This window comes from Zalophus californianus, chromosome 4 (genome assembly GCF_009762305.2).
Source record: "Zalophus californianus isolate mZalCal1 chromosome 4, mZalCal1.pri.v2, whole genome shotgun sequence".
NCBI lineage: Eukaryota > Metazoa > Chordata > Mammalia > Carnivora > Otariidae > Zalophus > Zalophus californianus.
In genome coordinates, this window is record NC_045598.1 from 30,384,782 (window position 1) to 30,401,079 (window position 16,298).

At 40.8% G+C, this 16,298-nt stretch overlaps 1 protein-coding gene across 34 annotated transcripts in view; it reads left to right on the forward strand.

Moving 5' to 3' along the window:
• The window catches only part of MACF1 (microtubule actin crosslinking factor 1), a 340,905-nt gene that overhangs the window by 199,176 nt on the left and 125,431 nt on the right, over positions 1-16,298 (forward strand). For all 34 annotated transcript variants that reach the window (XM_027622580.2, XM_027622734.2, XM_027621977.2 and 31 more), the window contains 10 exons: positions 591-769; positions 1,435-1,573; positions 2,234-2,427; positions 3,392-3,554; positions 4,459-4,542; positions 7,401-7,508; positions 7,720-7,818; positions 9,812-9,964; positions 10,271-10,359; positions 14,127-14,262. In XM_027622580.2, coding sequence (XP_027478381.1) covers positions 591-769; positions 1,435-1,573; positions 2,234-2,427; positions 3,392-3,554; positions 4,459-4,542; positions 7,401-7,508; positions 7,720-7,818; positions 9,812-9,964; positions 10,271-10,359; positions 14,127-14,262 — 1,344 coding nt within the window. The remainder of the gene's footprint in view (positions 1-590; positions 770-1,434; positions 1,574-2,233; positions 2,428-3,391; positions 3,555-4,458; positions 4,543-7,400; positions 7,509-7,719; positions 7,819-9,811; positions 9,965-10,270; positions 10,360-14,126; positions 14,263-16,298) is intronic.

The window sequence follows — 16,298 nt, forward strand, 5'->3', positions numbered from 1 at the left end:
CACACATCTTTGTGTATATATGTAATTATATTCATATGAACGTATCACAGAGGTGATATATTGATATCAGTATTTTTGTCAGTCTCTCTCTCACACACACACACACAGACATAACTATGAATTCATATGCATCTATCTTCATCTGGTTCCAAACTAGTACCACAGGGTTCATTCTAACCTCTCTTCTTTCCATATTTGTAACTCCCTTCCCCAAGACTAAAAAACCTACTTTATAATATCCACAGTAAATTTACTTACTGCTCAGTTCTAGCATGTAGAGATAAGTAGTTTTAGAATTGCTGACTCATGTTACTACAAAAAAACAAACCTACTAACTGGAGTTCAACATTTATTTCTGGTTCCTTTTGTCTTTAACCTATAGTCCAAATACTGTGTTCAGGAAATACTTGTGTGTGTGTGTTCTTCCCATCCTCCCCCTTCAGTGCTGTTTCATAGTTTATTCAACTAGTCTTTTATATGTGGGCATTTAGGTTGTTTGCTGTATTTGGTTATTACAAACAAGAACGTCTTTCTAATTTCTTTGTTCAATTCTGTGTTCCCATCTTTGTTGTGTGTCTTGTTTTTGACAGCGCACCCAAGAGGATTTGCAGCAACTGAGGTCAGAGTTTGATGCTCTTTCCACGAAATGCAACAGCTTTCTTCATCAGTCTCCATCTGGTTCAAGTGTCCCAACTCTGCGCTCAGAACTCAATCTGCTGGTGGAGAAAATGGACCATGTGTATGGTCTGTCCACTGTCTATCTGAATAAGTGAGTAAGCTGAGGATTTGGATCCAAAGGACAATGTTTTCACTAGGATGAGAAGGGGAAATGCCTGGAGTGTTTCATGAACAATCCAGAGAGGTTTTACATCTTGAAGAGCATGTACTCATGAAGAGAGACTTTGGCTTTAGTTCCAGGCAACATCGAGTGGGATCATTGGGGTGCACAGCGAAGAAATGCCAGTGATAACAGAAAGGGAGATGGATTTGCAGTGTTAGGACTATTTCGTACCTCATTTCTGTTTCTTTAGATACCTCTGAAAAAAAGAAAAAGGGACGCTAAAGAATAAAAATAAAAATTTTCAGTTAAACTAAATATAGTCTTTGAAGGTTTTCCCTCTACCCACCATGACCATGAGGGGTCACCGATCTTAGACTCTTCGTAGTGTTGAGTGGGTTTCTGGCCTCATGTCGTTTCTCCTATGAGTCCACCACATGTCTTTGTGTCCCAGTATCACTAAGAACTTTATTTTGAATTGGCTTAAATTGGCAACACATATACCATGCTTCCTTGTTTTTATGAAACCCTGTCATCATCTAATAATGGTAAAACCGATTTTAGCAGTTATGTTTGGGAACCTCTTTGTAGCACTCCAATTCTGTGGCTCAGCTCTTAAAATGTGTGTGTTAACGTAGGTGATTTTACCCTCATAGGCTAAAGACAATCGATGTTATAGTGCGTAGCATCCAGGACGCTGAACTCTTGGTCAAAGGTTATGAGATCAAGCTGAGTCAAGAAGAAGCAGTACCAGCAGATCTCTCAGCTCTGGAGTCCCATCGGTCTACATTACGGGTTGGTTGCTCTGAGTTTCTGAATTTTGTAGGAGCTTGATTTAACATATCCATTGCTTTGGGTTAGCAGAGAAATGCAATTTTGGATGGCATGACAGTGTTTTAAGTTTGCATTTGAACTAGGCAGAATATCATATTTAATATATTTTAATGTGGATTCAAAGAAGTTGGGACTGAGAAATATGTCTAGCTGGAAAGGGAAAATAAAGGACTATGCCTTTCTATTTATTTTCTCCCTTTTCTCCCCAGTAAAATCATAGCTAAATCAGATACAATCATGGTGGTATTGTAAGTTTGTAAATCACTTAGCTATTATCTCATTGATTCTCACAGAACTGTGAGGTGGATAGGGTAGAGATTTTAATCTCCATTCACAGATGAGCACACTGAGATTCAGATTGGCTAAACAATTTATCTTGGTTTCATAGCTTATAAGTGGGAGAGCCAGGTTTCATCTTTGCACATTTCCCTGTACTGTACCGCCTGTCCTTGGCCTCCCAGTGAGCATTGTGGAGGTGTTTCTAGCACAAACACTAGAAGGTCTAGCTTCTGAATTCCAGGTATAATATGGAGCCAGCTATAGACAATGTCCTTGTTTTCTACCTTAGTCTGAGTCCTTTTTAGCATGGAATATATTTAACCTGTACCTGTGTTTCTATAGCACTGGCTTAGTGATGTGAGAGACAAGAATTCAGTGTTTTCGGTCCTGGATGAGGAAATTGCCAAGGCCAAGCTAGTGGCAGAGCAGCTGAGTCGTCTGACCCCAGAGCGAAACCTGGATTTGGAGCGCTATCAGGACAAAGGCTCCCAGCTGCAGGACCGGTGGCACCGGGTCATTGTCCAGCTGGAGACCCGGTGAGTGGCAGCCTCACCCTTTTTCCGTATCCAGGGACTAGGTTTTAAACAGAAATTGAATTACATCTGTGTATTCTTATTTAAAGGCAGGAAGTGATAGAGAAGGGTACAAATTGAATGACAATATGAATTCTGGACAAGAGAAAGGACAGAAAATTGGGACCACCAACACCAACGCAGACCTGAGGCTTGCTTTTGGATCAGCAGTGATTGTCCTGTTAGCTATGCTTCTCCTGTTCTAGTTTTTATCTAGTTAAGCCATGATGCCAAGGAATCCAACTGTGAGCCATTTTTCATAGTGTGGCTTTGCAGAATTTCTTGCTTCCACTTTCATTTGCTAATTCAGCGGTTTTTATTTCTGTTACTTGAACTCCTTCTTCTGATGTCTGATTTGAATAGGAAAGATAGAAAATGACCTTTCTGAGGCTAGGCTGGGTAGGCAAATACATAGAGAAGTTCTAGGAACTCCTAAGTTTGGATTGATTCTCTATTAATTGAGTTACTATCCCAAGTCTAGTTAGACTAACAAAAGTAATATAAGAAACTATTACTGAAGTTAATAGAAAATAACTACTACTTTCACCCAAGAAATTACAGCAGTCCCTGAATCATAACTGGGGTACTCTGTCATCAGGAAACCGAAGTATACAGCCAGTACTACCTTATTGACAACCCTGGTGATCTTTGGCAACCTAGGTAAAAATTTGACAAGGATCATCGTGGGATGCTGGGCTCCCAGGCAGTGTCCAAGGCTAACTTGCACAACTGGTTTCTCTTCACCTTCACCCCACAGGGCACCGGGTACAAGCATAGGTCTTGGCATTGCATTGCCCTTCCGCAGAAAAAAGGTGTATCCTCTGTGATCCGGCCCAGCTAGGGGGGGACTAAGGAGGGAATCGCACCATTTATTTTATTGTTTGTACCAAGGTATCTGATGGCAGTTTCTTTTCCTTTGCTCCTCCAGCCAGTCTGAGCTAGAAAGTATCCAGGAGGTTCTGGGAGATTACAGAGCCTGCCATGGAACTCTCATCAAATGGATTGAGGAAACCACTGCCCAGCAGGAAATGATGAAGCCAGGCCAGGCAGAGGATAGCAGAGTGCTGTCGGAGCAACTCAGCCAGCAGACGGTGGGTGTGACAGCAGCATGGTGAAAGTTGGCGGGAGGGGGTGGGCGTTAATTCATCATAAAAGAAGATGATGGACTAGCTATTAAGCTTCCCCCAAATGATAAGACATTCTGAGCCTCCTCTTCTGAAAAGAGTTCAAGCAGAATGGTCTCAAGATGATATGGGTTTTACATTAGGCCAGACAGACTCATAAGGTCCCTTCCAATCCCAAGTTGTAGTGACTGTATATTGAAACCATAGATGGACAGATTAAAATGATCTTGCTTCATTTTGTTTCTTGATACTGCATGTGATCTTTCTAGGATTAGAAGCCAGGGCATTAAAAACCAGGAAAGATGTGAATGGACAAAAATTATTTGAAGTGGTTTTTACTTGTTAGCATTTTGGGGATTTGTGTGTGTGTGTGTGTGGCTTGTTTTGTGTAGCATTACAGTTTAGAGTATGAAGTCTGGTGTTAGATTGCTTGGATTCCAGTCCTGGCTCACTCACTCACTATGAGACCTTGACCACATTACTTAACCTCTCAGTATTCTACTTCCTCATCAATAAAATGGGTATATTACATTATTTGTTCAACCTCCCTCACTCATAAGGTTATTATTGTTGAGGTCAAATGAAGTGACACATGTAAAATATGCAGAACAGTGGTTTCTAAAGTGTGGACTCCAGACTAGTAGCATCAGCATCACCTGGAAGTTTGTTTGAAATGCAAGTTCTCAGCCCTACCCAAACCTACCAAATCAGAAACTCCGGAGGTGTGGGGCCCAGCAGTCTGTATTTTATTCAGCCTCGCAGGTGATTCTGATGTAGCTAAGATTTGAATACTGCCTTAGAATATAATAAATGCTCAGCGGTTTTGATGACAGTAGGGACAATGATGATAATGTATTACTTTGGTTTCTAGGATCTGTTTGCAGAAATTGAGAAGAATCAGACAAAGCTGGACCAGTGTCAAAAATTTTCCCAGCAATACTCCACTATTGTAAAGGTAACTCTAGCATATCCCCAAAAGCACATAAAGGATCTCCAGCATGGGAAGATCTTCCTTGTCACTGTAGGTTTTGTTTCTGGACAAATAAGTGCTTCTACTAGAGGCTGGCCCCATCTTCCAGTTAATGCAGATGTGTACTCTTCATGGCCCTACATTTGGGAATGCTCAGAGTGGTACTAGACATCAGCTCTGATTCAAGGAGTCACCCTTTGGATGATCCACAGGTTTTTTAAATGCCATGTCAGAAACAGAATGTATTGGATTTCCTCTCAAATATACTTCTCGTTGTCTTGCCTATTCCAGGAAATAGTGTCCCATTTTCCTACTTGCTGAAGCAAAAAACCTGAGAGTCATCCTTAATTCTTCTCTTTGCCATAAACTTTATGTTCAGTCTGTGAACAACTTGGCTCCATCTTCCAATATGTCCTTGGTCTATCTTTTGTTACCCACCCACCTGCCCCCATTTCCCTGCTTTCCACCTAAGTAAGGAATCTTCCATAGACTATTCTAATACCTCTGAGCTGATCTCTGGCTTTTACTCCTCTCCCACAGGCTATTTTCCCACACAGTAGCCAGATTCACCTTTTTAGAATATACTGCATGTCACTGAATCTCAGACATCATTTTATACGCTACCAAAAAAGAGGGAATTCTGCCAATTATGCAAATACCATTGATTATAAGATTTATTCTAGTTTTAGAGAGCCTTAAATGTGGAGGAAATATGCATCTCATAATAGCTGAAATACGGTAAATTGAATCATGTCACTCTTCTGCTCAGAACTGCCCAATGACTTCATATCCTATTCATAATAAAATTCTAAAGCTATTTATGGCTTATGAGGCCCTGCATGATCTGGTCCCGCCTCCCTGTTTCTCTGATAACATCTTTAAATAGAAATGACCTGAGATGATTATTTATTATGTTCCTTCCCACTAGAATGTGAGTTCCAAGGGAGCAAGGTTTTTTCTAACTTGTTCTCCACTATGTGTATAGCACTCAGAACAATGACAGGTACATAGTAGATACTCAACGAATTACTTTTTGAATGAATGCATTTCTTTAGTTAATAACAGAAGACTTGGTATCACAAAGAATTGAGTTCAAATCCTAGCTTCACCATTTTCCAGGCTTAGGACTTTGAGCAAGTTTGTTAGTCTCTCAGAGTGTCTGTTGCTATATCTACAAAATGGGAACAGTAACTACCTCACTGAGTGATTGTCAAGATTACACGAGATAATGTATACATAGGACATTGCCTCAAACTTAAAATACATTCAGTAAATGATAGCACCTGCTATTATTATTTTTAATTTTTCTTTTTAAAGATTCCATTTATTTATTTGAGAGAGAGAGAGGGAGTGAGTGAGAGAGCACGAGCTGGGGGGAGGGACAAAGGGAGAGGGAGAAGCAGACTCCCCTGCTGAATAGGGAGCCCAAAGTGGGACTCGATCCCAGGACCCTGGGATCACGACCTGAGCCAGAGGCAGACACATACCGACTGAACCACCCAGGCCTCCCAGGGAGAGGGAGTTTTAAGCAGACTCCACACAGCACAGAGCCCGATGTAGGGCTCACTCTCACAACCCCGAGATCACTACCTGAGCTGAAACCAAGAGTCGGACACTTAACTGACTGAGCCACCCAGGTGCCCCACTACTACTATTTTTTTTATAGGCTGCTTAAGGAACTCATTGTGTTTTTTTCCTTCTGCCTAGAGTTTTCTAAGTAGACAACAGAAAGCAAGACATTTTAGGCAAAGGGAACTGCATAATCAAAGGCACAGAGGAATGGAAATGTAATGATCATATGAGGAAATAGCAGATATGCTGGCATAGCTAGAAAGTGTATGGTACATAAGAAGCAGTGACTATGGAAAAGGAGAAGGGGAGGTTGAAGCACACCTATGAAAGGCTATGTCCCCGTCTCTTCACTTTACCTTCTGTTCTTGTTCCTCAACATGGGGTGTTAGAACTAGGAGCATCAGGATCATCTGGGAACTTGTCTGAAATGCAGAATCTTCCACCTGCCAAATCAGAATTTCAATTTCAGTAAGATCCCCAGATGATTTGTGTGCATGTTGATATTTGAGAAGCTCTGCTCTAGATCTTTGTAAGCTTTCAAACAGAGGAACGAAGTGGTCATCTTTGTGTTTTAGAAAAGTTATTCTTGTGGCAGGATAGAAAATAAATTCAGAAGAGAACAAAGCAGGAGAGTAGTAAGAGGCTCTTGGGCCTGTCCACATGGGTATGAAGAGGGCCTGGCCTAGGGGGGGCAGTCTCAGGATTGCAGAGGGAGTGTCGGCATAGCACGGGGACATGAGACGAACATTGGTTTAGGATGACTCTGTTGCTCACCCACTGACTAATCAGGGAAACTCACTTCCTGTCTCTGGGCTTCAGTTTCCCAATGGATGAGATGAAAAGGATGGTCGGCGAACTGCAAACTCAAGACTCAGCAAACTGTGACCCACAGGCTTAACTGAGCCCACATACCTGTTTTTCCATGGCCCATGAGAAATGGCTTAAAAAAAAAAATCAAAAGAAGAACACTTCATGACACGTGAAAATTCTATGAACTTCAGCTTTTAGTGTCCATACGTGAGACCTAGTCTCACCCTTTGATTTACTGATTATCTCCAGCTTCTTTCACTTACGAAGGTAGAGTTGAACAGCTATGACAGATCGTATAGCCTGATAGTTTCCATCTGGCCCTTTAAGGAAAAAATTTGCTAACCACTGGTTTAAATGATCCCTAAAATGCCTTCCAGCAATGAAATACTATGATTCTGTTGTGTGAGTTACCTGAGCTGTAAAGCCCTATGGAAATGTAGTGAACTTTCTTCCTCCCCCAGGACTATGAATTGCAACTGATGACATACAAGGCCTTTGTGGAATCACAGCAGAAATCCCCTGGCAAGCGCCGTCGGATGCTTTCCTCCTCAGATGCCATCACGCAAGAGGTGAAAGGGTGGGGAAAGGACACGCTGCTCTCTTCCCTTAAGGAAAGATTTGTTTGTCGGGCCCTGACAGTTTGATTTAGGGCTCACCTTTCTGTGGAGCATGTGATTTCATGAAAACTTCCTCTTATTTTCAACTATTTAAATACACTTTTCTGGCAGATAATTTATCTAAATTGTTTTTGTTGTTGTTGTTTGTTTTTTTGAACCACAGTTCATGGACTTAAGAACTCGCTACACAGCACTGGTAACCTTAACCACCCAGCATGTAAAATATATCAGTGACGCACTCCGGCGGCTGGAGGAGGAGGAGGTGAGGACGGCTGGGCCCTAAATCATTCTGAAAATAGAATTAAAAATCCCGTGTCTCATCTGTCAAAATTTAAAGTGCACACACAGCCACTTCTCCTTATTCACGGTGGTTGTGTTCTGTGACACTGCTATGCACACTGCACTAGGGAATGCTGGACTCTTGTGCTTCAGGGGAAATATACGGTTAGGTTCCTCTAAGCCTCTGGTCAACTTTTCTGTCAACAAATAATACATAATCTTGTTATATTTAATATAACAACAATCTGTTGATTCAGGCCAAGAGCACTCTGACTCACACCTGAATGAAGTTAATTTAACATACATTTTCTCTGTAAGGCATGTCACAGCCTTATGCTTAGGAACATAAGACAGCAGTTCAGAACTATGGTTAGGTCCATTTTCAACGGTGAAATCACCAACAAAAATTGTGAAAAATATGGCACTAAATCGACTGTGGAAAGGACACTTGCTGGGGGGTGGGGGGATGCGTTGGCCTGGTGGTGGGTATTAAGGAGGGCAAGTTCTGCATGGAGCATTGAGTGTTATACGCAAACAATGAATCATGGAACACTACATCAAAAACTAATGATGTAATGTATGGTGATTAATGTAACATAATAATAATTTAAAAAAAGGGCACTTGTTAAGAGATGTGTAAGAGCTGAAACAAGAAGGTAGAGGGTCCCTTTGTTCTACTGCAGCTGGGAACATCGGACATATCTGGGAATGACTGCAAAAATGCCACCAGTATTGATTTGGGGCTTATAAATAAATTCTAGTGAGCAAACAAATTCACAAAAATGGAATTTGTGAATAATGGGGATTAATCCTATTATGTCCAGCAATCCCACCTTCAAGTATCTTCATTATAGAAATATTGTAAGTGTGAAGAAAGGAAACATGAGCAAAGATCCTTAATAAAACATAATTTGTTAAAGAGAAATATTGAAAACATACAAATCCCATACAACGGAATGCTATGAAACTATTAAAAACAATGAAATAGGTTTATTATATATTGTGTTCTTACAATAAAATAAGCTAGGGGCGCCTGGGTGGCTCAGTCGTTAAGCGCCTGCCTTTGGCTCAGGTCAAGATCCCAGGGTCCTGGGATCGAGCCCCGCATCGGGGTCCCTGCTCCACGGGAAGCCTGCTTCTCTCTCTCCCACCCCCCCTGCTTGTGTTCTCTCTCTGGCTGTCTCTCTCTGTCAAATAAATAAATAAAATCTTTAAAAATAAATAAATAAAATAAGCTAGAGAAGATGTTAAGAATATCGAGGAAGAAAAATGCATTCACAGTGCTGTACTGTATTTATTGAAAAAAAACTCATGTGAGTGGAGCTGAGCAGTTCAAACCCCACTGTTCAAAGATTAGTGGTACACCAAATTTCTGGGGAAATAAGATTAAAGGGACATACATTATGCATTTCAGATTATTTGAATTTGTTGTAATGAGTATATTAATCTTTTTATAATTCTAAAAAACTTCTGTCTGCAAAAAAGTTTCTGCGAGTTCACCTACTTTTATAAAAGAAGTGCTGTTGGAAACATTAACTCATACCAATTTTTGTCTATGTGAATTAGCAGAAAATTTTATATCAACAGCTACCTCACTTAGTCTCTGTAGATCTTACTCTCTTTACCTGTACATCTAAGAATCATGAAAATGTGATGGTATATGTAAAGGGTTTTTAAAAATCAGTAAATAAAAAAATAAAAATAAATAATTATTGAACATCCTTCATATATTAAAAAAACATTTTTTTTTTTTTTAAGAAAGGTGCTAATCTAGATGTGATGAATTTAGCTACTGGTATCATACAGTTAGGTACCTGTGAACAATGCTCTAAGCTGGGTAAATTATATTTATCTTGGGGTTATTTTAGCTTCCTGTTGATTTAGATAACTTTCATGTCTTTGTTTTAGGAAATTAGAAGTCAAGCCAGTTTAATAAGACATTGACCAAGATACTGATTTTCTAATTCCTATTCTAGAAAGTCGTAGAAGAGGAAAAACAGGAGCATGTGGAGAAAGTTAAAGAACTTTTGGGCTGGGTGTCTACCCTGGCAAGGAACACACAAAGCAAAGCTACCTCATCCCAGACCAAAGAATCAACAGACATTGAAAAAGCTATTTTAGATCAGCAGGTGAGTAGAAGGTCCATCTGTCTCTTGTTGGATAGAATAATATGTAATAGCACATTAGGTGGGAATAAAACGAATCACTCCAGGAATGATTATCTCAACAAATGTTAACTCCCAGGACTTACAGAAACTTAAGAGGTCATCTTATTTGTACTTCTGCCTCCTTAATCATCTTTCTGTAGTTCATTAGTAATAGTAATCTGACCGAAGCTGAGTTTTTCCCTAGGATTTTTAACACGTTATTTCAAATAATTTTGATTCTTTAATTTCTTGGGTTCTGAAGCTATACTCTTTATTTCTATCCTGTAGGTTCTGACAGAGGAGCTGACAACCAAGAGGGAACAAGTTTCTGAGGCCATTAAAACTTCGCAGATCTTCTTGGCCAAGCATGGTCATAAGTGAGTATTAAATGAGAGTTTATGGCACATCTAGGGAACCGAATCTACCTGACTAAAACTTAGGGTCATGGTGAGATTTCAGGCTGTAGAGTTCAGGGCTGCAAGAGCCAGATTATGAAGAGCCTTGTAGATCATGCTGGAGAGTTTGCATTTTACCTTGTCGGCTATGGGGAGGGGTCTTATTCATGATTGGATTTTGTTGATGAAGGTTTCTAGAACAGTTTTACGGAGAAGAGATTGACATGGGGCCAGAGTGGAGGCCTGAGAGACCAATAAAGAGGCTGTTGTGATGATACAGGTGAGAAATGATGAGGGTGGAGAAGGGCAAAGGTTCAAAAGATACTAAGGATGATGAACTTACAGTGTTTGGTGACAAATGAAAATAGTGAGCTATAACCTCCAGGTTTCTGGCTTAGGCCCCTGAGTGTATGGTGATGTCACTAACCAAGATAGGGAATATAAAAGCAGGTACGGATTGAGGGGGAAGAAGGCAGCTTTGGTTTTAGACATTATGAACATGAAGAACCTAGGGGACATCAGAGTGGAAATACTTAGAATGTATTAAGAAGTACCTAATGCATTAATTTATGCCTTATATAGTTCCCCTAAAGTTGTCCAATGGGTAACTGTGTATGTAAATTTAGAATTAATGAGAGAAGTCTAAAGTGATGAAGATCTGAGTCATCAGCATAGTAGAAACCATAAGTGGACTAGCTTCCAGGGGTTCAAGGACTCCTCTGTGTTCCTCAGCCTGTAAAGGAAGCCTTACACAAGTAGAGGGAAAACTATGAGCGATACCTTAGAACCCAAGAGAGAACAGAATTCTAAAAAGAAGAAAATAGTCAGAAATCAAGAAAGATTGAGACTGAGAAGTTTCTATTGAATTTGGCAAGTTGGAAGTTTTCGGTGACTGGTGAAAATTAAGTTATGATGTCAGATTGAGTATGATGGGCAGTGAGGAGCACATGAGGTGAGGAAGGTAGTGATAACAAAATTAGATGACTCTTTCAAGAAGCCTGGCCATAGGAAAGGACAGAAATAATACAGTAAATAATTAGAGTATATGATCAAGAAAGGTTGGTTTTGGGGTGCCTGGGTGGCTCAGTCAGTTGATTGTTCTGACTCTTGATCTCAGCTCAGGTCTTGATCTTAGGGTCATGAGTTCAAGCCCCTCATTAGGCTCTGTGCTGGGTGTGGAGTCCTCTTAAAAAAAAAAGAAGAAGAAGAAGACTTGTTTTCTTAAAAGATCAGAGGGACTTAGCCATGTTTATGGACTGAATCTCAAGGACCAAAAGGAAAAAGAGATTGACTGAAGTAGTAGGAGAGAGGTCCTGGAAGATGCAGGAAAGGATAAAATTCATCAATGAGTGGAAAGTACAACCATAGACCAGAGCCAAGACAACTTTTCCTCTAAGGTTTGAGGACAAGGAGATTAGGAAAGGTGTGGATGGAGGTAAATATGCCAGGAGTGAAGCCAAAAGGTGAGAGAATTCATGCCCATTGGTCTGCATTTCCTCTTTGAAATAGGCAGAGATGTTTGCTGTGAGTTAGGGGAGCTGAGGGCAAGGGAATTAGAATTGATTAGAGCCTCTAAGAGATTTGTCAGGAAGCTGTGAGGTCTAGTAGAAGCTGGGAACCAGTAAGATCTCCACAGGGGACCCCCCCTCCCGAGACACACACACACACACACACACACACACACACGCACACACACACGCACGCGCGCACACACACACACACACACACACGATATACTTCAACCTGCAGGCGGGAGCAGAGAAATCCTATGGTTCGATTGATAGGGGGCAGGAGTTTCATCAGATTAGCAAGGACAGAGTTCAAGGACAATAGGAGGGACCTGATTGAGATGATGGATTGTGGAGTGTGAACTCCAGAGAGAAGATACTGAAGATCCTAGGGAGGATTGATAGATTAAGGACAAATGGGGGAGTTAGGAAGGCTTGGGAAAGCTCAGTAAGCTGATGGGTAGTTACAATATGAATCACAGGATTCATTCTCAAGAACAGTATAGAATGAGATAAGAAAGTTGTAAAATTCAGCAGATTCAAGATCATGATTACCTCTAGGGAGAAAGGTAAAAAAGAATGGGGTTGGTTACAAATGTACATTGGACTTTGAATATATCTGTAATGTCTTATTTCTATGGAAAGGATCTAAAGTTGGGGTACTTGGCCAAAGATACAAAGGTAGTGATCCAAAGGGACACCTGCACCCCAGTGTTTATAGCAGCAATGTCCACAATAGCCAAACTGTGGAAAGAGCTCAAATGTCCATCAACAGATGAATGGATAAAGATGTGGTATATACATATATACAATGGAATATTATGCAGCCATCAAAAATTTGAAATCTTGCCATTTGCAGTGACATGGATGGAACTAGAGGGTATCATGCTAAGCGAAATAAGTCAATCAGAGGAAGACAATTAGCATATGATCTCACTGATATGTGGAATTTAAGAAACAAGGCAGAGGATCATAGGGGAAGAGAGGAAAAAATGAAACAAGATGAAACCAGAGAGGGAGGCAAACCATAAGAGACTCTTAATCATAGGAAACAAACTGAGGGCTACTGGATGGGAGGGGGGTGGGGGGATGGGGTAACTGGGTGATGGATATTGGGGAGGGTATGTGTTGTAATGAGCGCTGTGTATTATATGAGACAGATGAATCACAGACCTGTATCCCTGAAACAAATAATACATTATATGTTCATAAAAAATAAATAAAAAATAAATGAAGTTGGGGCAGTTGGGTGGATCAGTCAGTTGAGGGTCCAACTCTTGGTTTCGGCTCAGATCATAATCTCAGGGTCATGAAATAGAGCCCTATGTTGGGCTCCATGCTTAGCAGGGAGTCTGCTTGAGATTCTCTCTCTCCTTCTCCCTCTGTCTCCCCCCCCAACCCCCGCGCTCACACTCTCTCTCTCTCTCTCTCTCTCAAATAAATCTTTAAAAAAAAAAGAAAAGGATCTAGGGGTGCTTGGGTGGCTCAGTTGGTTAAGTGTCTGCCTTTGGCTCAGGTCATGATCCCGGGGTCCTGGGATTGAGCCTCACATTAGGCTCCTTACTTCTCGTGAAGTCTGCTTCTCCCTTTCCCTCTGCCCTTCCCTCCCCCCCGCTCATGCTCTCTCTCTGTCTCACATAAATAAAATTAAAAAAAAAAAAAGGATCTAAAGTAAATCTGGTACAGTGTCAAAATTTGGTAAAGCTGGATAGTTGGGTAGTAGGTAAATGAGAGTTCATTTATTTTTCTCTTTTGTCTGTTTAGAATATTTTATTTTGAAAAGAGAAGTAGTATAAGAGTAAGGAAACACAACTGGAAAGGTAGGGTTATAATCAGAAGTTACTATGAGACAGTAGATTCTTGAAGTTTAGAAGTTCAGAGGTAGAATAATTTTAGATGATGGCAGGATCTGAGTTTGCCGTGTGTGGGTGCAGTTCAAGTGGAGTAGAGGCCGTTTGGATCAGAGCCGTTTGTTGAGAAGGTTGCAGGACTAGAGCATAGGCTTAGACAGTTGGTGACATGAACATTGACATCACCAAGAATCATGACTTGAGTTGAGACAGACACAGGAATATCAGCCAGAAGCGAGAGTGTTCAGTGAATGTAGAAGAGTGACCAGATGGTCCATAGTTAACAGTGACAAAGAATACCATCCAAGATGGAGAAGTCATGATTTTGAAGCAATAGAGGAGACTGGAGAAAGGTTTTTCTCTAAAAGAGCTTCAATGTTTCATCTTCCAGGCTCTCAGAGAAAGAGAAGGAACAAATATCTGAGCAGTTGAATGCCCTGAATAAGGCTTACCATGACCTTTGTGATGGTTCAGCAAACCAGCTTCAGCAACTTCAGAGCCAGTTGGCCCAGCAAACAGAACAAAAGGTACTTTTAGTTTCTTTCTCCAAATGGGAAGGGTACCTTTCAAATGGTATGAAAGCAGCTTTGCTGTTTGAGAATCATGTTCACTAGCTTTCCATGACCAATGTGACTTAATTTTTAACCACACCATAGCAGCCATTTGTCTTGTGTTTCTTTACTGGGGTTCCATGATGTATTGGTCAGTCAAGAATACTAGAAGGCACTCATGGCCAACCCTGTAGACCCTGGTTCACCATTTCTGTTGCCTGCCATTTTGTGGCAGACCACAATTGAGAACATAAATCCTATATTGTATCTGATCACAGGGCAGCAAGATTACTCCTTCACGGCATTGTCACTCAAAAGTTGATAGCCAAAAGTTCTGAATAGTGGGAAGAAAAAGCCGGGTCCTCTTCCCCCATACTTCTTTTCGTATCTACTAAATAATGAGAAATGTTCATTTCCAAGCCAACTGGTAGATTAGCTGTACTGACTGAGACGCTGGTTCCCCTTACCCATAGTCATCCCATCATGTGACATCTTTACCAATTCCCACTCATGTTCATTTCCTGGACCATATGAAAATTATCAAGTTCCTCCTGGTTGTCCTGAGTTCTTCCTGGATACCTGTGTGTATATGTAAACTTACCATATTATATACATGTGTCTTTGGGATATATATGTGTGTTTGCCTGCTTATTTCCTATGTTGTGAAGCAATGGCCAACATATGTGGGACAGGTCAAAATTTAAGGTCATGTGGTTATCAAATTTGGTCTAGATGATGCTCAAAATGACATTCAGACAAAACATGCTTTGACTCTGGTCCTTGGATATGAAATTGGTGCTTCGGGAGCTAGAGTTGTAAAGACCACAAGACAGAACCAGCTATGATTTATTTGCAAGTAGATTTCCAAAAAGAATGTGCTGGTTTAGCATTCTCTATGTAAGGTAGCCCACTTTTAATGGCTTATTGCTTCACCATAAAGGGAGTATGTGAAAAGTTTTAACAATTGCTTGCTGAGAACACCCAGTTCTCATTTTGAAAGGTTAAAAAGGGGGAGAAAAAAAAGAAAGCCAAGCTGCCAAGCACCACTACATTGAGCATGATGTGTCCCCTGTTACTGTTCGTGTGTTTCATGTGAAGTATTGTTCTGATTAACTGACATCCTTGCTTACAAGTTTCACTAACCCTTTGGAGTTTAAGCACAAATGCACAAAAGGGAAAAGAGGACGACCTGTTTGGGGTTCTTTTTTGCAAAAAAACAAACAGTCGCATGCTGGACGCTAACCCCAAGCTTACACTGTGTGTGCGATGCGGCTGAGCTGCTCCGTAAGGCTCTCTCTCTATCTGCCCAAGGCGTGCTGCGACTCTGGTAAGTAGAAGCCTTTTATGTTTCCCTTCCTCCTCTCCCTCTGCCTTGCTCTGCTTGTTTAGGTCAGAATGCCCATGTTTGGTGGGACTGAACTGGATTTCTCTGGATTATTTCCCAGCTCAGTGCTTCCTGCCTGTCCTTCAATTAAGAGACTACTGGAAGGAACAGCATGTAGTCTTTTCTCTTTGTCTAGCAACTGGCCAGACTCCAGGTCTTTCTTCAATATCAGCATCTTTGAGACTTGAGGAATCTCAGAGAAGAAATTAGAAGTTTTCAAAAGAATCTTTTCCTCTGTCATCTTGTCTGCTTCTGAACCGTCTTGACATGGATGTTGTAAAAGGGATTATTCATATATCTCAGAGTCCTATACCAGTGTGATTTTCCCTTCAGTCTCTGTTGAACAGATACCTGGTAGATTCGCATAACATATATTTGCTTTATACAAGTTGAACTACTTTCTAGGTCAGAACACAGGAGGGGGGTAGGGAACAACACATAATATTTTAAGTAGTGTGGAGAATTCTTTTATGCCATTATTTGAACAAATACAGTGAGATAGGGATGTGAACCCATGAGTTCCCACATTTGCCCTCCATTCTTTGTCTCTTAAAGCGTGCAACTAATTGAATTTGAAATCCTCAATGTATGTCTTTAAAATCTAGGGGCAGCAAGCAGCTTAAGGATT